Below are 24,361 nucleotides of genomic sequence, written 5' to 3' on the forward strand. Positions count from 1 at the left end.
GGATGTTCGTGTCCTCGGAGAACAGCACAAAGAAGGCTCACCAGACCCTAGCCAAGAGCCCGCTTAGAGCAGGAGGCCTAGAATTAGCGATGGCCTAAGTCAGAGCACAGTTTTCTGTAAGAGGAGCCCACACAGTGGTGTGCAGATGCGGGATCTAGCCTGAGGGGGGCTTTGCAGGTGTGTGAGGGAGGAGAAGGATGGAAGAGAGCTGCTTGGGGGGTGGGGGTGGGCCAGGTGCAGCACAAAGGGCAAGTGCGAGGGCTGGAGAGGATGTCTGAGAGGTGGGTCTCCAGGGTGCACTTGTGTGGTGGCTGAATGAGACTGAGTGTGTGGAGGAGGCGAGAGGGGAAGGGCGATGTCCCTGGAGGAGGATGGCACGGCAAGCCTCGGAGATGGGTGAGCTGCTGGGCTGGGCACTGGGCGCCGTGTGCCTGAGGCTGCAGAGCCTGTGGAAGGCAGCAGCAGGGGCGAGGCGCCCGACACAGCCAGGTGTGCCCAGCCAAGGCAGGCAGGAAGCAGCAAGACACAAAGGAGGCCGTGGAGAAGCCAGGAGCCCAGGGACTTGAACGAAGGTCAGGGAGTGGAGGGAGGAGGAGGGGGAGGGGCTAGGTAACCGAGTTTGTCCCAGGGGCCAACAGGGTGAACCTGTGGGAATGGACATGTGGACTGGTGGCAGGGTCACCTTCTCTTTCCTGCAAAGAATACGCAGGAAAGAGAAGGGGGGTGTTTCCCCAGCCCCTCTGTGCCGGGTGTGAGCAGGAACTCAGGTGTAGGCTCCGAGGCAGATTAGCATAGCAGCAAGCAGACCCAGAGCTTGGGCGGAGACAGCTGGCCGAGGGGTGGGACCAGTTGCTGTGTGCCAGACAGGGTACAGCTAGGGTGCTGGGGAAATGATGTAGGGCCCAGAACAGCTGGAGCCCCAAGTCTCCATGCCTTCCTGAGCCGGCCAGACAGGTTTCAAACAACTTTACCCCCAGGAATCTCTCCCTAGAGTCCAGGATTTACTCCATTATCTGGCAGGCTCAAGTCAGTACTCCAGGTAGATGCTGTTATCCATCTTCCGTAGCAGAGAGCCTGGGGCCCGGAGAGATTCCCTATCTTGCTCAAGGTCTCACCCTGGGTCACTTCCACGTCTATCTGACTCCAAAGTCCTCGCTAAGCAAACTGTCTGGGGCTCGGACCGGGAGGACTCTGCTCCTAAGACCAGAAACACAGCGAGCGCCTCTGCATATCTCCCTGGGAGACCCCCGGGACCCGCTGTGCCCGCAGTGCCTCGTGCTGCACCCCACGGGGGGCATGATTTGGGAGAAAAAGGGCCCTGGAAGCACGGTCCCAGGACAGTAGCTCAGGGCCAGCCAGAGAAAGGACAGCCAGGCCCACAGAGCTGCCCGGTCATCCCAGGGGTGGAGGCCACCTCTCCCTCCGTGTCCCATCCACACTTGAGCATGCCCCCTCGGCTCCCCCTCTTCTCCATCTCCTGCATAGGCAGAACCAGCTCCCCCATAGCCACGACACCAGGTCCTCGTGTCCTTGGGTCCTCAGGCTGCCACTGTGGCCTGTTTATCCTCCCCAGGCTGAGATCACCATGCCTGGCAGGTGCCTGGGGGTCAGGTGTCAGAGTCAACCCTTGGGCAGGGCGACCACGTGGACTCTAACGCAGCAGTGTTCCAAGCACATGCTGAGTCAGCACGGTGATGGCGTGTAGCACAGATAACGACTTGGATCATTTACTCGTTTATGTTTTGCTTATGTACACTCCTCTTCATCAGCAAAAATTTGAGGGCACTAGAAATAAAACTTAAAATAGCAATAGAAGGGGGCGGGGGAGAAAGCCTCAGGACTAAGGGAAATGAAAGGAATAGCAGAAAATCGTGGCCCTTTGAAGAACACAATCATAGGAGCCGTAAGAGACGGGGCTGTTGCCAGAGCTGACGTTTTCGTGTTGGCTCCGGGTTTCCTGGCAATGCACGAGGAGGCAAAATCCAGTCAGTTACACAACTGTTGTGATTCGGAAGGGGGAGGCACATCTGATTCACGGGAGAAATCAAGCTTGTCCAGATGCAGAGTTGCAGAGTGAGTATCTCCCTGGGGTGTTCTGTGGAGGGCCTTTGAGATGCACTGAAAAGTCGTGGAGGAAGGACAGCCTGCAGGAAGCAAGGGGCAGCCTGGCCCAAGCGCTCATGGGTGGGAACTGAGCACGCCTGGATTTCCTGAGTGCGAGCGCTCATCTATCGAGATGTTAAACTGCCAACTAAAATTAGTGAAGAGCTTTTTGTTTTGTTCACATAAAAATACAACATAGAAAAATGGAAAACACAGATAAGCAAAAAGAAAAAGAGTAACTCTTAATTCTGCCACCATCAACATTTACATATCCTTCCACATTTTTAATCTAAGCATATATTTGCATTTGACAAGTTTATTCTTATGGGACCAAGTTGTTTAGTAACTTGGTTTGTCATTTACATGGTATTCAACTTTTGAAATTATAAATGACAATGCAGTGAATATCCTTACAGCTAAATGCATGAACCTCACGATTATTTTCTTAAGATAAATTTTATTTATTTATTTTCAGATAAGTTTTAAATTGAAGAGTGTTCTCAGGGCAAGCAGATCCCTCTCCACACTGAAGCCCTCCAGGGGAGGGAGGCCGCAGCGGCGTGGCCTCTGTACCACAAACCCACCAGCAGTCTCTGTGCTACTTCTGTGGCTGTTCAGATAAACACGGCAGATTGAATGTATGTGTTTAATTTCACTTTTTTTTTTTCCTGAAACTCTCCTAAAACTATAGTGAAAAGTTTTTTTGTTTTGTTTTGTCTTGTTTTAAAGAAAGGATATAGGGGCTGGCTGCTTCACCTGTAATGCAGCTCCCTGCTACTGGCCTGCGAAAAGCAGCAGTAGGTGGCCCAAATATCTGTGCCCACTTGGGAGAGGAGGTGGAAGCTTCAGGTCCTGGCTTCAGTCTGACCCAGTCCTGGCTGTTGTGGCCAACTGGGGAGTGAACCAGCAGATAGAAGACCTCTCTCTCTCTCTCTCTCTCTCTCTCTCTCTCTCTCTGCCTCTCCTCTGTAACTCTGACTTTCAAATAGATAAATCAATCTTTAAAAGAAAAAAAGGAAGAAAAGAAAAGCTGTAGCCTTCCAGAAGACTGGAAGAAAAGACTTGCATCCACATTTTTGGAAACTAGAAAGCAGACAGCACAGTTGCCACTAATTTAGCAGAGGTCTGAAGATGCTGGTCTCAAGCTGTCGTGGACAAAGATAGCAGCAGCGTGATTTATGGCCCCCCTCCGCCCCGCCCCACCCCACCCTGGGATCGCAAAAGACTGAGGAATTGAAGGAGAGCACGGGAGCTGCTGTATGTCCATGTGGCACCTGCCTGTGGATTACAACTCGCCTCCTCCTTCTCGGGGAGTTCCACAGACAGTGGCCAGCGGTTTGTCACATCAAATATATTCATCCATAGTGTCTCCCACATGAAGGGGGCTTGCACATCCGAGACAGCCCTGAACCCGAGGTACCGGGTACCCCTGACAGTTGAGGTGAATGAGAAGGCTAACGAGAGGTTAGTTGACGTGATGTAAGGAGAGACTGGAGCTCCAGCTCCCCTCTCTCGCCTTGGTAGAGGAGTGGAGAAAAGAAAAAGAGCAATGCCAGCAGTGTCAAGGGCAGGAGTCCTGCGCTAGACACAGAAGGACTGAACCCAAGTTCACCCTTTGAACGCATGAACGAGCCCCCATTCTGCTGCTTCTCTGGCCCCAAGAACACACACCCAGGCCCTTACCCTCCAGGCGGGAGAATGGAGAAACTTGTCAGCAGAACATGACCAGCTCAGGGGAAAGACCTCAGGGTTTTGCCACTGGGGGTTCTCCAGCTACGCATGGCTGCAGTTCCCCCTCCAGTGGAGTTCTCGATTGGCAAGCACTCACCTTGTACTTGGAGCTTCAAACCACCTTTATATCACCCCCCATCCATTCTTCAAATGTGAACAACCAAGGGAGGATTACCGGCCATTTGAAGAAAGATACTGACATGAAAGATACTCAGAGTGATAAAGACAAATGAACATCTACAAGGGAGCTTGGGAGCAGGCGCTTAGCCTGGTGGTTCCAACGTCGGAGGGCCTGACCCACCTGGATCCCTGGTGCAGGAGGATGCTTATCCTGTGGCTAAAGGAGAATTGAAAGGAAGATCAAAGTGAAGGAAATGTGCTGAGGAAGCTTCCAGGTAAATTTTAATAATTTTAGAGCAGAGGAGTACAAATAAGAACACAACACGGAAGCTGTAGTGGAAAGAAACAATTTAGTTTTTATTAAGATTTATTTATTTATCTGAAAGGCAGAACTACAGAGAGAGAGAGAAGGAGAAACAAAAAGAAAAAGAGAGAGAGAGAGATCTTCCATCCCCCATCTGGCAAAAGTCAGGACTGGGCCATGCCAAAGCATTGAGCCAGGAGCTTCCTCCGGGTCTCCCACGTGGCTGCAGGGGTCCAGACACTTGGGCCATCTTCTGCTGCTTCCCCAGGCCACAGCAGAGAGCTGGACCGGAAGTGGAGCAGCTGGCACTCAAACTGGCACCCTTTTAGGATGCTGGCACCGCAGGTTGGGGCTTTAAGCTGCTGAGCCACTGTGCCGGCCCCGGGCCTGTTTAGTTTGAGTCATCTTCACAGGATCGTCCAAAGACGGGATGGATCAGGGTGAGAGATGGTAAATCGCCTCAGTGGAAGATCCTGTGCTAAGCAGGATTTGTTTGCTGGGCAGTGGAGTGGCGACCACGTGCCAGGCTCTGTACCAGTCAGCTGTTGCTGCATAACAAGTCTCTCCAGAACTTAGTGTCTTAGCACAGCAGTAGACATTTGCAATCTCCTGCATTGTCTTTTAACTTTTTAAATAGATTATTTATTTATTTATTTGAAAGACATAGACTGAGTTCCATTCCTCAAATGACTGCAACGGCCAAACTGGGCTGGTGCAAGCTGGAGCCAGGAGCCAGGAAGTCAGTCCTGGTCTCCTATGTTAGTGGCAGTGGCCCAAGAACATGAGCCACCCCTGCTGCCTCCCAGGTTCTGCTTTAGCAGGAAGCTCGAATCAGGACACAAACCCAGGCACTCCAACGTGGGATACGGGCATCTCAGAGTCTCAACCGCTAGTCCAAATGCCCGGCCCTGACTGGCAGTTTCTTCAGGGCCTCAGTGTGGCTGTGTTTCTGGGTGAGGGTCCCACATGAGGTTGCAAGCCGAATGTTGCCTGGGGCTCCAGTAACCTGCAGGTGTGACTGAGGCTGGAGGACCTGCAGGCTGTTGGGGCAGGATGCTCCCCGCAGGGACGGCTCCATGGGGCTGCTTGAGTGTCCTCATGACAAGGCAGCTGTCCTCCCTCAGAACAAGTGACGCAAGAGCAAGCCAAAGAGAGCCACGACACCCTTTAGGACCCAGCCTCGGGACTCCATCAGCGGGACTTCCGCGACAGCCTGCTGAACACCCAGGAGCCGCACAAAGTGAACTCTGTCAGTGAGGCTCCAGGGACCCCCTCTATAGCCACAGTGATGCTGGGGCTTCCCTGAGGTTGGCCCCAGAGGTTCACGTGCAGGGAGCTCGGTCCTTAGTGAGCAAGGCTGAGAGGTGGCCTTTCGGGGAGCCACCCCCAGAGGGGACTGTTTCTTCTTGAGGGGTCCTGGCTGGTTACCACGCAGACGGGTTGTTATCAAAAGAGCCAGCCTGGCCCTGGACGTCTTTGGCTTCAAGTCTCCCGATGTGATCTCTCCCTCTCACACACACTGCCACTGTGATGCAGCCAGAAGACCCTCACCAGAGCCAGCCAGTGCCAGGGCCACGCTCTTGGCTTTCAGAACTGTGAGCTAAACAACCTCACCCAATGTCAGGAAGCAACAGAAAATGGACTCAAAGAAATGATGAACAAAGAAGCAGGTGGCCGGAGCCCAAGAGGCTGTTTATTCAAATGCAGTCATGATCACTTGCTGGAGGGGATGGCAAAAGAGCTGGACTGAGAGCAGGCGCACCCCTGCAATCCCAATGCCCCACACAGGTGCGGTTCAGACCCTAGGCCCGCAGGTCCCATCACTGATCGGCCGTCTCAGGCCCAGCAGCTCAAACCCGTACTCGCTGACGCAGGCGAGCCTGGGGTTGCCATCACACAGCAAGGCAGACAGCCATGGTCCCGCCCTCCGACTGTCAGTCACAGGAACGCAGAGTCCCCATGGAACTCCAAGCTTGTTTCTCTCCTCGGAGCAAACCACTGTGTGCACCCCTCGTGCTGGGAGCACAGAGTGTCCTAGGACAATGGCAGGAGGACACAGCGTCCCCACACCAGGAGCTGCTTTTGATCCTGTCAGGAACTCCCTCCAGAGCAGCCAGGCTGGCGGGTACAGCAGAACGGGTCTCCAGCCTCCTCCCCTTGCCCTGGCCAGGGCCACTCAGGCACTAGAGACCTCAGGGGTAGTGACCCCTCTGACGTCCCCAGAGCATTTCTGACCTCTGAGCTTGGGGGGGTGTGGAGGGGTGTGGCTGGAACTCTGCCTAGCAAAGCACTGGGGTGCCCTGGGCAAGCCCTATGCTCTGGAGGTGTCAGAGCTTCTGTCGCACCTGCTGTAAGGCCTGTGTCCTACAGAGAAGATTCAGCTACTCACTCCTGAGGTTTCATTTTTTAAAATAAAGATTTATTTTATTCATTTGAAAGTCAGGGTTACAGAAACAAACATGCATCACTTGTATAATGGGGATGGGCTGGGCTGGGCTAACCTACACTTGGCATAAATAAATCAAGCAAGGGCACAGAACTTCATCTGCGAGGAAGGGCAGTCCCCACCACGGGACCAGGAGCTCTCGGAGGCCAGAAACCATGTCCTGCTCGTCTCTTGGTAACCCCTCTGTGGGAAGCCCCGAGTCAGGCACACAGCTCCATAAAAGCTGCTTGCCCATTGTCCGGGGCCTGAACAATGACTGGCACACTGAGACCCGTCAGTGAATACTGTTGGGCAGGTGAACACCTGGGTTATCTGTTTTGTCTTTGGATAACATGCGACATATTTTCCCATCTCCCTCCCCAGCACACCCTCTCCTGCTCTCCCCATGGTCTCCCCGGCCCCCAGTCTCCCCCAAAGCCTTGCCAAGTGGTGGCCTCCTCCCCATCGCAGGCGGGCCGCAAGGAGTCCCACACCAGACCGGCCTAGCGTCTCAGAGGCTTTATTGAATAGTGAGAGGGAGCGTCACTTCCCACCGGACACGTGTCCTCAAGCTCATACAAGAAGTGCTTTGGGACAGACTGACAGACAGGTGGCAGGGCAGGGCAGGTGCCGGGAGGACGGGGGCGAGGGCACCAGGGGCAGCTCAGCTCTCCAGGGGGGCCAGTGGGAGTGCCTGCACCTGCTCCTGCCCCTGCCCCGGGAGGGCGTCGGCCGGGGGTGTGTCCTGGATCTCTTTCTGCTTCATGGTGCTGAAGAAGGAGCTGACCTTGTCCCTCAGGTCCTTCTCCAAGAAGCTCAAGTGGCCTTCCACGTTCCCCGCATAGGGGCCCAGCATCTGCCTGAACTGCTCCACCTGCTGCACCAAGGCCTTGTTGTAGGTCTCGCCGTAGGGCTCCACCTTGCGGCGGAACTCCTCCACCTGCCTGCTCAGGCGGCCGCTCAGCTCCGCCAGCGACTTCTGCAGCCCCTCGCCGTTGCCGCTGAGCTTGCTGCGCACGTCCTCGGCCGCCAGCACCAGCTGCCCCCGCAGCTCCTCGGCGTTCGCGTAGAACTGGGCCTTGAGCTCGTCCACATTCTTCTTCATCTGGAAAGCCAGGCCCTCGAGCTGGTGGTTGAGCTTCTCCTGCATGTCCTGCGTGTAGGGGGCCAGGCTGATGCGCAGCCCCTCCTTGTTCTGGTCGATCTTGGTCTTGAGGTTGTCGGCAAAGGACGTGAGGTGCCCCTTGAGCTCCCCCACCTTCTGGTCGATCTTGGATTTGAGCTCGTCGGTGTAGGGTGTCAGGGAGGCCTGCAGGTTGCCCATGTTCTCGTGGAACGTGGTCTGCATGCGCTGCGTGTACCCGGCCAGCTGGTGCTGCAGCTGCTCGGCCTGCGCGTTGACCTGTGTGCGCAGCTCGGTCGTGTAGGGTGCCAGGAGCTCTTGCAGGCTCTGCATGTTGTCCCCGATCTTCTGGCTCACCTCTTGGGCGCGGGGCAGCAGCTGGGCGCGCAGGTCCTCCAGCTCCTTCCGAATCTCCTCCTTGAGCTTTTCCGAGTCCTTCGTGAAGCGCTCCTGCAGGTCCACGATGAAGGGCATCAGCTTTTTCTGCATGTCATCGGCGTACGTGTTCACCTCCCCGAGCTTGTCCTGGAAGAGGTTGCTGTGGAGGAAGGGCACAAGAGGTTGGCCGCTTGTGGAGCGCTGGCCTGCACCGGCCTGGGACAGGTGAGTGAGCAGGGGGCCCGACCTCACGCATCCTATCCCAGCAGCTGCCCCCGGTGGTGGTGGTGGGGATATGAGGTCGGAGCATGGAGGCAATGGGCACTGAGTTTGCCTCTCCCGGGCTCCCAGGGCGCCCCAGTGCCGCTAGCTCCTAACCTGTGACCTTTAGCAGTTTGCTTTTCCTCCTTGTTTGCATTAGGATTGGACTTTGAGGTCCTTCTGGAATAGGGTGTACTGCAACCTGGGCTCCCACTGCGAGATCGAAGCTTGTGCTCACCCCTCTGCAGAGCAAGGGGCCGGCTCCCTGCCTGGGCCCAGAGACTTCCCCAGTGTCCCCACTACCCCTCCTTTCATGGGATCTCTCCTTCTGGAGTGCGTCAGGAGCCAGTTCATGTGACATCTCGCTCGCATCCCTTCTGTCATGAGCCTCGGTGGTAGGATGTGTGAAGCCCTAGATCGTCACTACAGGAAGGTGCCTTTGGGTAATTCAGTCTGATCCCAGGTCCGGAGAACCAGCCTAAGGCAGTGCACCTGTGTGCCCCGAGCCCCCAGCTGCTGCCCCTAAACACAGCCCAGGCCAGTGCACAGCGTGACCTCTAAGAGCCCCAGTCCGCCAGCTGCACCCCTCTTACTTGAGCTTCTGGCTGAGCTCCGACTTCTGGAGCTGTTCCACAGCCTCCTTGGCGTTGTTGCTCAGCTGCGAGAAGTAGTCCCACATCACAGTGGCCACCTGGTCCGCGCTGACCTCAGCCTGGGCACCTGGGCAGGGAACAGAGAACAGTCTGTGTGGGCCTGCCTCCCTCCCGGGCCCTCTGCCCCGGCTCTGGGCTGCAGGCTGGCTGGGTGATGGTAGGTGAGCCCCATCCACTCTCTCCCGTCCTGGTTCAGCTCATCGGCAGCCACAGGCACAGGTGCAACTGGTATGAGCGCTGTGCTGGTGGGCCTGCCCGGCCGTGGGGATGTGGCCAGCTCTGCAGGGAGCCAGCTGGCAAATGGCAGCCCCAGGCCCAGCCTCTCCACTCTGCCCACTCCTTGCAGCCCCTCCGAAGTCAGCTTCTACTTACCGGTGAAGGCCACCAGGGCCAGGGTCAGGACCACGGCCTTCAGGAACATGTTGGGCTCCGCGCTCTACTGCAGGGGTCTTGTGCTGCCCTGGATCCTTCCCGAAGCCCGAGGGGACCTGAGGAGAGGACCTCAGGCAGTGCACCTGTGCTGCTGTGCTCGGAGCCGGAGCCAGCCAGCCATTTAAAGCCCCTGAGGTGGCCTCCCCGCCTCCCTCTCCCCTGTGACTCCACGTGGAAGGTGACACATTCCCAGGCCTCTTGGACTTTAGTGACTCTAAGGCTACGTGGAAGCTGACAGCAGACCCGGGCTTAGGCAGCAGCCAGGGACAGCATGTGGCCCTGCCCCACCCAGCGTGAAGGGCAGGAGGGGCAGCCAAGGGCCGTGGGGAAAGCACGGCCTTTGGAGCCCCTGGGCCTGGGACGGATGCCCCGGGGGTCCTGATGACAGCTCTGGCTCTGTGCCACGCTGTGGGGTAAAGTCCACTCCTCCTCTGTCTGTCCAAGTGCACAAACCTCCCTCCCCAGCCCCACATCTGCCACCAACCCTGACTCCATGCCAGCAGCAGACACTGGACTGGGACCATACGGGGCTGCAGATGGGGCAGTGAACCGAGAGCCAGGTTGCTGTTGAGGTGTCTGGGGGGTGGGGCTCTTGAGATCCCTTGGGCAGGGGCAAGGCAGGCAGAGTCCTGCCTGGAGGGGTGCTTGTGAGTGTCCCCCACTGCCACGCTGGGCCACCTTGGTCCAATTATTCAAAGCCCTGAGCCTCAGTTTCTCCTCTGAGCAATGGGGCGGTCAGACACATTAAATGAGATGTTGCTTGTGAATTGGGTCATAGAGTGCTTCAAAGTTATTATTATTATTATTGCTTTCTTTTTTTATTTGATAGATAGAGTTAGACAGTGAGAGAGACAGAGAGAAAGGTCTTCCATCTGCTGGTTCACTCCCCTATTGGCCGTAATGGCTGGAGCTGCACCGCTCCGAAGCCAGGAGCCAGGTGCTTCCTCCTGGTCTCCCACACAGGTGCAGGCGACCAAGCACTTGTGCCATCCTCCACTGCCCTCCCAGGCCACAGCAGAGAGCTGGACTGGAAGAGGGGCAACCGGGACTAGAACCTGGCACCCATATGGGATGCCGGCGCCACAGACGGAGGATTAACCAAGTGAGCCACAGCATCGGCCCCTATTGCTTTCTTTTTTTAAAGATTTATTTTGTTTATTTGAAAGTAAGAGTTACACACAGAGAGAGAGAAGGAGAGGCAGAGAGAGAGGTCTTCCATCCTCTGGTTCACTCCCCAGTTGGCTGCAATGGCTGGAGCTGCACCAATTCAAAGCCAGGAGCTTCTTCCAGGTCTCCCACATGGGTGCAGGGGTCCAAGGACTTGGGCCATCTTCTACCGCTTTCCCAGGCCACAGCAGAGAGCTGGATCAGAAGTGGAGCAGCTGGGATTCAAAGTGGTGCCCATATGGGACGCCGGCACTGCAGGCGGCGGCTCTACCCGCTACACCAGAGCGCTGGCCCTACTGCTTTCTTGATTTGGACAAAAACAGGGAGTGCGGTAGAGGGAGCGTTGGCAGAGTGAGACCCCGCCTTCTGAGGGTTGCAAAGGGGACTCAAGCCGAGCGACAGCCTGAGGCCTGATGGCTGCCCTGACTCACCAGCCACACACGCTGGGCAGGAGCATTCTGCTTGAGCAGACCTCTGGACCTGAGGCCCTCAGGGGCCCTGTCATCTGGGCACAGAGTGGGCAGGGCTGGTGCTGGAAGTTCTCCTCCTTAGACATCTGATGGTGTCCTCTGCTGAGGTCGCACGCACCAGCTGAGAAGACAACACCCTGCGGCCAGGGTGGGCTGCTCTGCCGAATCACAGCCTCGCCTGGTGACTGCGCCTGCGCGGCAGCACAGCGCCCTGGGCCTCTGTGAGCTGAGAGCCAGCGGAGGAGATCCCGGCTATGCTGACCCCAAGTCACCACGGCTTCCCTAAGTCAGCTGGAAGGCCTCTGTCACCAGCCCCCTTTCTGCAGGTTTCCCACTACCCAGCAGCGGTCCCCACCCTGTCCTGGTTGCCTCCAGTATCTACGGGCTACTCCTTCCTGGGCGGTTTGTGGTGGTTCTTGGTAGTTTCTGAGTTCAGACTCCCTGGGTTTGCATCTGGGACCCTGCACAGAAGGTCTGTGCCTCCATGGGATGTGACACAGACCACGTCTCATGGGCGCTGCCAATGCGGTGGCATCATCTGTGTCATGCTTGCAACCGGGCTGGCCGTAGTAAGTGCTCATTAAACAGTGTGTGTTTACTCCTGATTGGCTCACTCTCCTGTACTGTTGGCTGTCCAGAATCGGGCACAGTCCAGCCTGGGCTGGCAGCAGAGGTTGGTGCTCAGTGCCCCACCCTTTCCCCGGGGCCAGAGCTGACAGGGACAGTGAGTCAGGAAGGACACCTCAGCTGCAATTTGACCTCCCGGCCTTGCAGTCTGAGAAGCAGGTGCCGTCAGCATGGGACAGGTCCAGAGGTGCTTCGTCTGGCCCGCCTGCCCTTTTGCACGCAGCCTCTGGGAGCACCTGCGCTACAGGCGCATGCCCAGGAGACTCTACCAGGGCTACAGACTCACCAAGTGTGCCGACAGGGGGGGACCTGGCGTGGCCTGTGCATGTGGCCACATGCATGGGGAGGGCATGCTGCCCCCTGGCGCAGGGGGTTGTGATGCCATTAATGCATGTGGTTACATCCCAGAGCCTGTGGGCTTGTTTTTTATTACTTTTTAAAATTATTTATTTATTTATTATTTATTTATTTATTTTGACAGGCAGAGTGGACAGAGAGAGAGACAGAGAGAAAGGTCTTCCTTTTCCATTGGTTCACCCCACAATGGCCGCTGAGGCCGGCGCACCGCGCTGATCCGATGGCAGGAGCCAGGTGCTTCTCCTGGTCTCCCATGGGGTGCAGGGCCCAAGCACTTGAGCCATCCTCCACTGCACTCCTGGGCCGCAGCTGAGAGCTGGACTGGAAGAGGAGCAACCGGGACAGAATCCGGCACCCCGACCGAGACTAGAACCTCATCATCCACCCCAGCTGGGAGTCCAGCTCCCCCAGAGCCCCGCACCTCCAGGGCTAAGGGGCAGGCTGCCACAGAAGGGGAGGCGCTCCCAGTGGCCGCCCCCGCCCCCTGGCCCAGCTCTGAGGTGCCGGTGACTGCTGCTGCCTATGTGTCTTGTCCCCCTGGGCGTTGGAAGACCTGGATTCTGGTTCCCACTGGTCACTGGCAGGAAAGTGGAACTGTGCACCCAGGGAGCTTCCTGGCCCTTTGAGCCTTAGCTTTCTCACCTATACAAAGGACCTGATAATGTTTCCAGAACAGGATTACAGGGCATTTAAAACCAATGTTTGTTCTCATCTACTTGAAAGGCAGAGCAACACAGAGAAAGAGCTATTGGGTAAATTCCCAAATGCCTGCAACAGCCGGGGCTGGGCCAGGCTGGAGCCAGGAGCCTGGAACTCCATCCAGGTCTCCCACATGGGTAGCAAAGACTCAAGCATTTGAGCTGCCACCTGCTGCCTCCCAGGAAGCATCAGCAGGCTGCTGGGTCGGACGCGGAGTGGTGGAAACTTGAACCAGGTGCTCAGATAGGGAATGTGGGCGTCCCGAGCCTCGGCTTGAGCAGCTGTGCCACAATGCGTTTTAGCAGACACAGTCCTAAGTCCGAGGAATGAGTCTCTGACAGAAGAATTTGAGGTCCCTGCCATGGATAAGGAATGCTGAGGGTAAGGCCAGGCCTCTGGTTCCACGGTGTGGGAGAGCTGCTGCCCACCCAAATCCTTGTCACACTGGTGGCTCCTCCGGCCTCTGGAGCAGAAGGCGGGGCACAGTAGCTGGAGGAAGGCGGAAGGCTCGCCAGGACCCTGCCCAGAGCAGCCTCATCGTCCACCTCTCATGTATTCCTCACCACAACCCTTGGAAATGTGTATTTGGTCCCCATTTTACAGGGGAGAAAATTGAGGCTGAGCCGCTAGACCTCTGGCCGTGGAGCGCATGAGTAAGCCCAAGGCAACATTTCCATGTAGGATTTCTTTTTTTTCTTTTTTTTTTTTTTTTTTTACAGGCAGAGTGGACAGTGAGAGAGAGACAGAGAGAGAAAGGTCTTCCTTTTGCCGTTGGTTCACCCTCCAATGGCCGCCGCTGCAGCCGGTGCACCGTGCTGATCCGATGGCAGGAGCCAGGAGCCAGGTGCTTTTCCTGGTCTCCCATGGGGTGCAGGGCCCAAGCACCTGGGCCATCCTCCACTGCACTCCCTGGCCACAGCAGAGGGCTGGCCTGGAAGAGGGGCAACTGGGACAGAATCCGGCGCCCCAACCGGGACTAGAACCCGGTGTGCCGGCGCCGCAAGGTGGAGGATTAGCCTATTGAGCCACGGCGCCGGCATGTAGGATTTCTTGACTGCAAAGCCCCAGCATCCAGAGGACAAAGGGCCCAGCCCTGCCATCCCCGCTGCGGCTCTCAGCGTGGGCCCAGCGGACACCTTGGCCCCGAGAAGGGCTGGAGGTCTCTCCTGCCCAGCAGCCGCCTGCAGAGCTCGCCTTGTCCTCTGCTCAGCGGTGGGGGCCGAGCACAGTGACCTGAGGCCCAAGGGAGAGAGTCAGTGGCAGGCATGAGCTGAGCTCCTGGCCAGGAGTGTTATCAGTGGGTCCAGAGGGCAAGGGGAGATGTGTGGGACGGGCGTGGGGGTGGGGGACAAAGGCCTCGGGCTCAGAGTGGCCTTTGCTCTTCTCCCACCAACCCCTGCCCTGGCCCAGCGGGGGCGGGGGCAGCCAGAGGTGCTGGGGAAGGGGCCATGGGGCCCAGCAGCTGTGTCGCCCAGCAGCGCCATGCTGTGGCCTTAGCTCTGAACACCCCCAGAGCTGTTCTCTGGGCCTGCAGAAGTCCTCGACCCCCACCTCCTGCCTGCCCTGGCCGCCCACCCAGGCTGTTTGCAGGGCTCAGGGGACGGTGGGGGAGAGGGGCCAGAAAACTCATGTGGGAGCGGCTGAGATGCACTCAAGGCCTCCGGCCTGTCCCCTAAGTCCTCCCCCGACTCCCCAGCCCCTCCTGGGGGAGCCTGTCTGTTAGAAGGGATGGGGTCTCCCCAGGCCTATGCATAAGCTGCTCAGCCCAGCTGGGCTGCAGGGGTGGCACCGAGCATCATGGGCAATGGTCTTCCAGGGATTTCCCAACTCGCTCAGCCCCTGGCTGCTCCGGCAACCCTGGCTCCGGCCCCGGCCTCCACTGGTAAGCAGGCGACCTTTGCCCGGCTCACTGGGCCCTCGGTGCCCGCTGTCCTGGGGCAGTATAAAAACAGGCCGGCAGCCTCTTGCTGGGCTTCTACTCAGTTCATCCCCAGAAGCAGTGGCTCCAGGTAATGCCCCTGGGGAGGAGGCGGGGGATGGAGGCCAGCGAGGGACCGGGAGGCGGGCAACCTGTCCGCCCAGCCAGCAGGCCTGGAGAGAAGCCAGGGAAGCCTCTGGACCTGAGGAGGCTCCTCCACTCCCGACAGCATCCTGGGGGAAACTGAGGCCGGGAAGGGGAGGAGTCGCTTGCTTAAAGCACGTAGAGGGCAGTGGCAGAGCTGGGACGGGAGCTGGCTCCACGTGCACGCACTTTCCCCTGGCTCTGCACGCTTGGGGCTGGAGAGGGCTTAAACACGCTGGTGCCACCCACACAGGAAACCTGCGACCCGGGGAGAGGCCGACGCCCATCCACAGCCACACAGCGTGCTAGCGGCAGACGGGGCTGGCCCGGGTGTCCACACTCCCCGTCTAATGGGTTTCTCTTTTCCACCCCCACCACTGCCCCCGACCGGGGTCGGTCTCCAAAGCCCCCTGTCTGGCTTCCCCTTCTCTGGCTCACCCAGCTGAGATCCATCTAGGGGCCGCACCGCTCCCAGGAAGGGGTGCACAGGTGGGGGGGGTGCTGGGGTGCCCCTCACACTCCACTTTCCTCCCTGCAGGAACAGAGGTGCCGCCATGCGTCCCTGGCTGCTCCTGGTTGCCGCCCTCCTGGCGCTCCTGGCCTCTGCCCGTAAGCACTTTGTGGGGGACTGGGCTGAGGCCACCTGGGGAGACTGTGATGGCTTGGGGAGCCCGAGGCCCCGGGACCAGTCCCACCCTGCTCAGCCACAGTGTCCCTGCAGGAGCAATGGAGGCCGAGGACCCCAAGGACGCCTCCCTTCTCAGCGTCATGCAGGGCTATGTGCAACACGCCACCAAGACGGCCCATGACGCGCTGAGCAGCATGCAGGAGTCCCAAATGGCCCAGCAGGCCAGGTACACCCTCGGGCCCTCACTTCCCTGCCCTCCAGGCCAGCTGCCACCGGGTCTCAGGGCCAGTGGTGGGGACAGCCGGTGGGCGTGAGGGTGGGGACCTGCGTGCCAGAGATGAGCTCTCACCTCCTCCTCTGCTGCTTCCTTTTATTCAACCCCAGGGGCTGGGTGGACGCTGGCATCAGCTCCCTGAAAGGCTACTTGAGCACGTTTGCGGACAAGTTCTCTGGGTTCTGGGACCTGAGCCCTGAGGCCAGTCCGACCCAGGCGTCTGAGGCTGTCTGAGACCTCAGCACCCGCAGTCTGCCTGCCCATCCGTCCCGCCGCTGCCCTGGCTCCCGTGGGCTCCAGAGCTGTCCCCACGCGTGGCTTGAAGGGACAGTAACCTCAGTGCCCCCTCGCCCCCCCCCCCCCGACCTGGCTCACCTCCAAGCATACTGCCTCCCAATAAAGCTGGACGAGAAGCCGCGGAGAGCAGGATGTCCCACGCGTGCCGTGTGTGCTTGGGCATGGGAAGGTGCTGGGCTGTTCCGTGGGTGGGCCTGGCACTAGTGCCGCATCCACCTCCTAGTGGCCTGGTGGTCTCTGGGGCCAGTTGCTTCATGCGTAAAGTCGGGGTAAGCCTGCTTATTCTGCCTGCCTTGCTGGGTTTGTGTGGAAGAGGCAATGGGCTAATACTGGGGTTGGTAGTACTTTGCTAAACCGTCAAGTGCTGTGCCGTGTGACTCGGTATGTACTCTAAGCCAGACACTGTGCCTGGAGCCTTTTTGACGTCATCAGCATTGGCATTCTGGATTCACCGAGACCCTGAAGCTGACCCGCCCTGTGCGGGCCCCTGGGGAAGGAGGCAGGGCAGGGCAGTGGTTGGGGTAAGACACAGTCATGCTGTGGTCCTGGCCTCCATTTCAAATCTGTAAAGCAGCTCCAGGAATCGCCCCCTCACTGCAGGTTCGCTGTAAGAATGAAATGAGAGAGCGATTGAACGCCGTGGCCAAGCGCCCGCACTCCCGCGGCAGCCTAGTAATGGCAGTCACTGGTATACTTGAGCTTGATGGGCCCCTTGGGACCAGGCCTGGCGTGGAGGCCCAGTGTCCTGGGAGCCAAGAAGGAAGAGAAGGTCACCCCAACAGGGGCTGCTTCTCTTGTCTCATCCGCACCCCAGATGCTCCCGTCAGAGAGTTCTAGAACCATACAGCACCTCACACCCCCACACAACACTCCCCGGATGAAAAGACAGAGGCAGTGAATGGCAGGGCTGGACCTGGAGCCCGTGTCAGCTGCCCGGTTCTGCTCAGGAGGCACAGGAAAAAAAGCCTTGTTACCCCTATGCCGGGCATTGGGGGTGCTCCCTAACAGATCTCGGCGGCTTCAGTACATCCACCCCGCCTGGAGGTGGCTTTCTCTCTGGAAATCCACTTGGGCTTCTCTTCTGGCCCTGCTAGCGCCAGGGATCTCAGCAGGACACCTGGAAGATGTTCCCGTGAATAGCGTGACACCTATTATTCTGCATGGTTGGGAGCTAAAGAGCCCGCTCCTTCATCCAAGTGGCTGTTGAGGTGGGGAGGGGAGGGGAGATGGGGAAGGAGCAGATCGCCCAGCGGCCTGCAGGGAGAGGCACTGCCCAGCACTGGGACGGCACACGCGTGCACGTGGGCCAGGCAGGAGCCGAGTGGAAGAGCAGGCCTCCCTGTGTGCACAGCCGTATGAACTTGAGCGCCTGGCCATCCACTTTTTTAAATATAATCATGGATGCCCAGGGGCGGATAAGTATACAAAGGGCAGCAAAGCCCATCCTGCCTCTGACTTGGTGAGCACACTCACATCTGCCGGCTGTGGCTTCACCACCTGTGACGTGGACACGATGGCCATTTACCCAGGATGTAGGGGAGGGTGCAACGAGACGATGGCCATGAAACATCGTAGAAATCAACTGTGCTGATCACATGCAAGAGGTGGTGGAGGTTCTTCCGACTGCCAAGTGCCGCCAGAGCCCTGGCAGCGGCATGGGCAGGGTGCTTCTACACCTGTGCCTGCTTCTAGGAAGGGTGGGAGGAGGGGTACTAACCTTGAGAAAAAGAAAAGGGAAGGGTTTGCTTAAGCATTTTTCTTTAAAGATTTATTTATTTATTTGAAAGGCAGAGTTCCAGAGAGGACACACACACACAGAGAGAGAGAGAGAGACAGAGAGAGAGAGAGAGAGAGATGTTCCATCAGCTTGTTTACTCCCCAAATAGCTGCAATGATGGGAGCTGAGCCAGGCTGAAGCCAAGAACCAGGAGCTTCTTCCAGGTCTCCTACTTGGGTGCAAGGGTCCAAGGACTCGGGCCATTTCCCATTGCTTTCCCAGGCACGTTAGCAAGAAGCTGGATCAGAAGTGGAGCAACTGGGACTCCATCTGGAGACCACATTTGGTGCCTGAGTCATAGGCAGTGGCTTAATCCACGGCACCACAATGCTGGCCCCTCAAGCATTTTTATAAATACAAGCAGCTTGTTTGCTCCTGCCCAAATCCTTCAAGTCCCAGTGGCTTCTTAAGGGCCCGCCCCAGCTGGCTTAGAGACAGAGGGCCGGCAAAGGTGCCTGTCCCCTGCCCAGGTGGATGTCTCCACATGCCCAGCTTACATTCAACATCTCTGGGGACAGGGAATCCGATTCTCCCAGCAGAGCCCACCCTGTTCCCGGAGCCTCTTCAGGGAGGGCTGTTAGAGCCTCCTGCGGGGCACTTGGCCTTGGGCTGTCGCTCTGCCTGGCCCTCCCTCACTCCCAAGCAGCCAAGGGCAGGTCCCACAGCTGCCCTGCTCTGGGAGCCAAAGCCCAGGCTGCCCCTCCAGCGCCACCCCACTTCCATTCCCCCCAGAGAGAGAAGCTGCTCCCAAGTTGTAAAATACTTTATTCTAAGACGCCGAATGCTGGAAGGGGGAGCGGGGGCGGCAGTAGGCACCTCACTGGGTGTTCAGCTTCTTGGTGGCCTCGTCCAGGACGTTCTGCACGCTGGCCTTGAAGCTCTCCAGCACGGGCAGCAGGCCCTGGCGGAGGTCCTCCAGCGCAGGCCTGGCCTTCTCACTGAGCACGCTCAGGTGCTCCCTGGCCTTGGCCTGGTACTCGGCCAGGCTGGCGCCGCCGCCCTCCTTGATGGACTCGAGGCGCGCGGCCAGGCGCTGCTGCAGCTCGTTGCTGTAGGGCGCCAGCTTCGTGCGCAGTGTATCCACGTGGGTGCGCGCGCTGTCGCGCAGCTCCTCGGCCAGCGGGCTCAGCTTCTCCTGCAGCTCGGTCAGCTTCTGGCGCGCGCTCTCGCGCAGCTCCACGCCCAGGGGCTCCACTTTCTGGCGGTAGCGCTCCACCTCCTCCTGCCACTTCTTCTGGAATTCGTCCAGGAAGGGCTGCACTTTCTGCCTCACCTCCTGCAGATCCTTGTTCATCTCCTCCCTCAGCCCCTCTGTCTCCTTTTCCAGGTTATCCCAGAACTCCTGGGTCACAGGGCCGAGCTGTTCCTGCAGCTTGCTGACGGTGCTGCTCAGGCTGTCCCAGTTGTCCAGGAGCTTCAGGCTGGAGGCAGACACAAGGCGCTGAGGGGGGACCCTTCCAGGCACCTGGGACTGCCCCCAGGGGCCTCGCACCCCGCCTACCTGGGTGAGCCCACAAGCCCCACCCGTCCCCAGATGTGTAGGGAAGCCTTGCGCCTTGGCCCCTCCACACACTTCCTCACCCAGTACCTCCCTCCCACACCCTGTCCCATTGTACAGAAGGCTGGAGGCACGGCTGGGACCGGTGCCCAGTGTTGGTTGTCCCGAAAGCCTCCCCACACCCCATCCATTATCCTCCCTGAAGACAGCAGGGGACACGGACCCCTTGCAGGCTGCTGGTGGGCAGGCAGCACTGGTCTGCCCTGTGCTAGGATAGGGGGAGCCCGCTCCCATTTCTCCAGCCGGGCCTTCTGTGGGGCCCTGCCGTGAGGACTCAGCTGGTCCTGCAGGCCTCTGCCCCCAGCCGCTGCCCCAGTGCCGGGCTGCATGCTTACTTGAGTTGCTTTCCAAAGGCGGAGGCTTCAAACTGGGCCACATATTCTCTGCCGCTGTCCTTGACTGTGTCCACATACACGGTGGCGAAATCCTTTATTTTATCCCATGAGGACCGGGGTTCATCTCGCTGCCAGAAATGCCGAGCCTGGCTCCCTGGGCGTGAGAAGGCAGCCCCGGGTTAGGCCAGCTCTGAGCCAGAGTGCCAGGGGTTGGGATGTGGGAGGGGGGTCCTAGTGAGAAATTCTACTCCTTGGGTGAGCCCTGGGGTTTTGGGGCTCCCTACACCGGGTGGGGGCACCGACCTGTCAGGAAGAGCACAGCCAAGGTCAGCACCACAGCCTTCATCCTGCAGGAGCCGAGTGACCTGGAGGAGAAGAGGGCCTGGCTGAGAGGGGGAGCCTTCCAGCCCGGGAGAAGGCCTGGGGGGCGGCCCCAGAGCCTGCCAGGGAGCAGGACCTGAGCCTCAGCTGCCTGGAGTAGGCAGCAGCACTTACCTGCCCCGCCTCCTGGAGCTCTCCAGCAGTCTCCTGCGGCCAGCTGGCCCCTGGCCTATTTATGTCTCCAGGCAGGGGCTGGGCTGTGAGGCTGATAAGCCCAGCTGGGCCTAGTCACTGCTCCCTGGTCCTGGCCATGTGGAACTTAGAGTTCAAGGATCAGCTCCGTCCCTAGGGCCGGGCAAATAGAGTGGGCAAACAGGAAGCTGTGGGGGCTGCAGGGCAGGGGTCAAGGGTTCAGATGGGGGCGGGAGGGGAGTGGTTTCAGGCTTGCAGTCCCCAGGGTGGGGGGCATTGGCACCCCTCAGGGGAGTGTCAGTGCCTTCCATTGTGCCTGTGCCACAGGGGAGGGGCTCCCTTCCCCACTGCCCTGTCCCCACCTCCCACCACCACTGTTCCTCCTCTGGTCCCCACTGCTGCTGTCCAGGCCCCGCAGAGACCTCCCAAAGTGCTAACCAATGGGAAAGGTGGCGACTGGGGGACACTGTAGAGGAGTGGCTCCCAGACTGAGATCAGAGACTTCTAACGGGGAGCTGCCAACTTTCAATTTTGTCACACCCAGTAGCTTCTTCTCTCCCAAAAATAGAACTCTCACCATGGAAAGTGACCATCACTTTAAAACAGAAGAGACTTTCTAACATCCAAAGAGGAGTCGCATTATTGCAGGCACTTACACTGAAGACGCGTGCCTTTGTGTTGCTGGTGTTTCCCTGTGCTCACACTCAGGGGAGGGTCCCTGGACTAGGAGGTGGCAGGAGGGCGGTTTCTCATCTCCCTTTGCGTCATCTCAGGGGAGGGGGACCGGGAGCCAGCTAAGTCATAACCCTGGGCCTCAGTTTCCTATCTGCAAAACGGAGCGCCACAGTCAGAGACACTGGAGGCCCCAGAGGCAGCCTGCCAGTGGGAAACGCTGTGCGTACATTGGCACCTGCAGTGCCGCCTTGTAAGGTTTCTTGTGGAAGGCCCAGGCCCTCGCACACCGGGTCATGGACAGCACCCAAGTTACAGAGACTTTGAACTTCCACGCTGAGAAGAACCGAGAGACCAGCCAGCCTCTCCCCACCCTACCGTCTTCCTGACGAGGAACTGAAGAGTGGAAGGGATTTGCTCAACGTGTGTCATCGCTCAGAGATGCAGTCAGGGCTGGACCTGGAACCCAGATCTCTGGATTTAGGACCCAGGGCAGAGATCTGCCCTCCAGGAAACTCCCTAACTCTCTAGAAACCAGCCAGGCTCTCTGCTCTGCCAGACCTGGGAGTGGCTGGCTCCAGGCCTTTCCCATTCTAGCCAGTCTCATGCCACAAGAAGGCTTTCGATCTCAAAAACCTTAGGGTTCGACTGAGCCCTAGCACTTCCGAGCTGTGTGTGGCTCTGGGCAAGTCACTTAGCTCCCTTCTAGCCGGGGGTACTGTGTGGGAGCCCCTTCCCTGAAGACCCACGTATCCTCAGCTCTGCCCCCGATCTCAGACATGGCAAAAGGGATTTGCAGAAGTTATGAAGGCCCCTGCGAGGGGGTGGGTGTCCTGGGTTATGCAGGTGGGCTGGATGTAATCACAGGGGTTCTTAAATACACCCCAGGCAGCAGGAGGGTTAGAATCAGGGAAGGCAGCCTGGGATGGGAGGGGAAGGAGTTTGCTCAGGGGAGGCCATGAGTCGAGGGATGAGGGCAGCTTCCTTCTCCCCAGAAGCTACAAAAGGTGAAAGAACATGGTCTCCCCTGGAGCCTCCGGAGAGCACAGCGCTGCTGACGCAGGGTTCGTCCAGTGTGACCCATGTTGGACTTCTGAGCCCTCCTCAACTATAAGGTGATGAATCTGTGTTGCCATAAGCACAACATCTTGACATGTCTGTAAAACTGTTAGAATGGTCCCGTAACTATCTGGCACCCCCTACCCCGGTCCGCGCTGCACTAACCCATTAATTCCCATAGCCCAGTTCTCGGCAGCAGAAGTGGAAGCAAACAAGGAATCCTTGCTTCTCCACTTGGCCTTCACCAGCAGATGATGAGATGTGGGACATCTTTTCCAAGATGACACTGGCCTCAGATACCCGTGGGGCCATGCAGAGAGGGAGGTGGCCTTGGTGAATGGTCCACCTGGGCTGCCCTATGGCCATTCCAGCTGTCCGTGGTTTAGACAGGGATGGAAGCTGATGCCATCCATATGGGGCAGCTTGTAGGTATCAGGCCAGAAGTTCTTTTGCTGGTCAGAACTCATCTCAGCCAGTGTATGGGGATCTCAGCAGCTTACTGGTTGGACTCCAGGATTTTCACCCTTCTCTTTAGTTACTGAAAAGATTATGGCTAAAACTAGTATCGAACATTTGTATGGTTCTTTAGCAGTCAGAGCGCTTCCACATCAATTTAGCATGTTCCTGTAAGGCTGGAGGCAAGGTTACCTTCTTACTTTGCTAAGATCTGCCCCGTGTCCCGCCACTGTTCGTACTGAGTGCTGGCAGGGCTGGGAAGTAGGCGGCCTGGTTTCTGGCCTGTTGGCTTCATAGTCCTTGTACTCTGTTGGGTACTTCTTGGTTTCCTGTTAAGGATTTCAAGGCCTCAGGGTGGGGCCACTGCGGGACAGCACAGCGGCACGCACGCTGTTTCCTTTCGGAGTATACCTATCCCTAGTGTCTACTTCGTTTCGTGCAAGACATCTGGCTTACGCCCCGCCAGACACCTCTGCTAATATTCTGGGAAGGAAGTGAGGCTTTCTGGAGAGAAGCCTACAGACACTAATAACTGGGCTCTGCACAGAATCGGGCTTTGGGTGCAGACCTCAGTGCCCGCAGACCGGACGCCAAGCCCTATTCCCACCACCCTCTTCCTCCCCATCCTGGGCGTCTACAAAGCAGCTGTTATTCAACTGGGTCCCCTGACGTGTGGGATGCAGGTAGCCACTCGGGAGTGGATTTTGCTTCGTGATTAGCGACTTCTCTGTTTATGTCCCAACACCCCGGTCTGCCTGCCTCAGGAGGACTCCGTGCCTTGGTAGGCCTGGCACATAATAGACACTGACCAAACATCTGCTCAATGAGCGACACTGGCACAGCGAAGGGAAGGTCACCAGACTGGGGAAGCTGCGGGCCTTGGAAGGCGGCTCAGGAAACCAGAGCATCAGCCTGGTAGTGGCCCCTGCCCAGGACATCCCACCTGAGAACACCTGGGAGGACCAGGGTGGGAGTTGAGGCAGGGAGGTTCAACCGAGCAGGGGAGCGAAGACACCCCCCACTCTGCGTTTCCTGGTTGACAATTCTGTTGCAGCTCTTCTGATAGAACCCCGAGGCAGAGCACTGTAACCAACTCTGCCAAGATCCTCTCCTGCCCTTCTCTTAAGAGACAAAGGCCAAGACCCAGCTCATCTTTGACCATCACGAGGGAGGCACAGCAGCTCTCTGAAGTCTTATCTTTGCAGCAGAGTGGGGTGGGGCCTGGCACAAAGTCAGAAAACTCGCAGAAGGATCTGCCAGCGTGGCTTCCAGTTTCTTAAGCTCAGAGACTGGCAGCTCTGCATCCAGGAGACAGTGTCTCTGGAAGCTCACCCTACCTCCAGCCCAAAGCCCTCCAGCCCTGCCCTGGTTGACCTCAGGGGGTGGTGGCACCCACTGCAACAGGAGCTCCGTCACTGGAAGGCATCTGGGCGCCTCACCGGGTCCAGACTCACCTGGTCCTGCGTGGGGGAGTGTATGCAGAGGATTTCTAGAAGGATCTTTTGTTCTAAATGGTCCTGCGGTGGCTTTCTGGTTCCCCTGGACTCAAAGGCTTTTGTTAACTTTCCTCCCCCTCTACAAACTCAGTATTTCCAGTGTCAGGATGTGTTCTTATAAGACCTTCCACTGGCTACCTCTTAGCCACGCTTGGGACGTTGTTAGAAATTCAGCTGTCCCCTCTGGAGTCCAGGGCAAAGAGAAGAACTGCAGGAGTCCTCTTTCTACCCTATCACTTATTTGCCCATCACATCACCAGGCTGAATGGGGTCACCTCATATAGGCTCCACCCTGTGCCAACTTTTTGAGGATCTCCTTCCCCCTACTTGTTCCAGAGTAGCCTGACAAAGAATGTTTCCTCTCCAACTTAGCAAACTCTGCGC

The 24,361-nt window shown here is 58.0% G+C and overlaps 4 protein-coding genes across 5 annotated transcripts in view; 1 reads left to right on the top strand and 3 right to left on the bottom strand.

The window, feature by feature from the left end:
• Nucleotides 1-24,361, bottom strand: part of BUD13 (BUD13 homolog) — a 243,226-nt gene that overhangs the window by 57,904 nt on the left and 160,961 nt on the right. The window lies entirely within an intron of this gene.
• APOA4 (apolipoprotein A4) lies at nt 7,348-9,519 on the bottom strand. Its single transcript, NM_001171410.1, has 3 exons — nt 9,471-9,519; nt 9,039-9,165; nt 7,348-8,344 (listed from the first exon to the last, which is right to left on the bottom strand). The coding sequence occupies exons 1-3, from the start codon at nt 9,517-9,519 to the stop codon at nt 7,348-7,350; spliced, it is 1,173 nt and encodes a 390-aa protein (NP_001164881.1).
• Nucleotides 14,764-16,235, top strand: APOC3 (apolipoprotein C3). Its single transcript, XM_002708371.5, has 4 exons — nt 14,764-14,859; nt 15,451-15,521; nt 15,634-15,766; nt 15,925-16,235. The coding sequence occupies exons 2-4, from the start codon at nt 15,467-15,469 to the stop codon at nt 16,046-16,048; spliced, it is 312 nt and encodes a 103-aa protein (XP_002708417.2). The 5' UTR covers nt 14,764-14,859; nt 15,451-15,466; the 3' UTR covers nt 16,049-16,235.
• Nucleotides 18,635-20,308, bottom strand: APOA1 (apolipoprotein A1). Of its 2 annotated transcripts, NM_001101687.1 has the most exon segments (4): nt 18,635-19,309; nt 19,782-19,935; nt 20,085-20,146; nt 20,277-20,308. In NM_001101687.1, coding segments are annotated over 3 exon segments (801 nt in total). In that variant the 5' UTR covers nt 20,128-20,146; nt 20,277-20,308; the 3' UTR covers nt 18,635-18,705.

The sequence above is a fragment of the Oryctolagus cuniculus genome, chromosome 1, assembly GCF_964237555.1.
Source record: "Oryctolagus cuniculus chromosome 1, mOryCun1.1, whole genome shotgun sequence".
In the NCBI taxonomy this organism is placed as follows: domain Eukaryota; kingdom Metazoa; phylum Chordata; class Mammalia; order Lagomorpha; family Leporidae; genus Oryctolagus; species Oryctolagus cuniculus.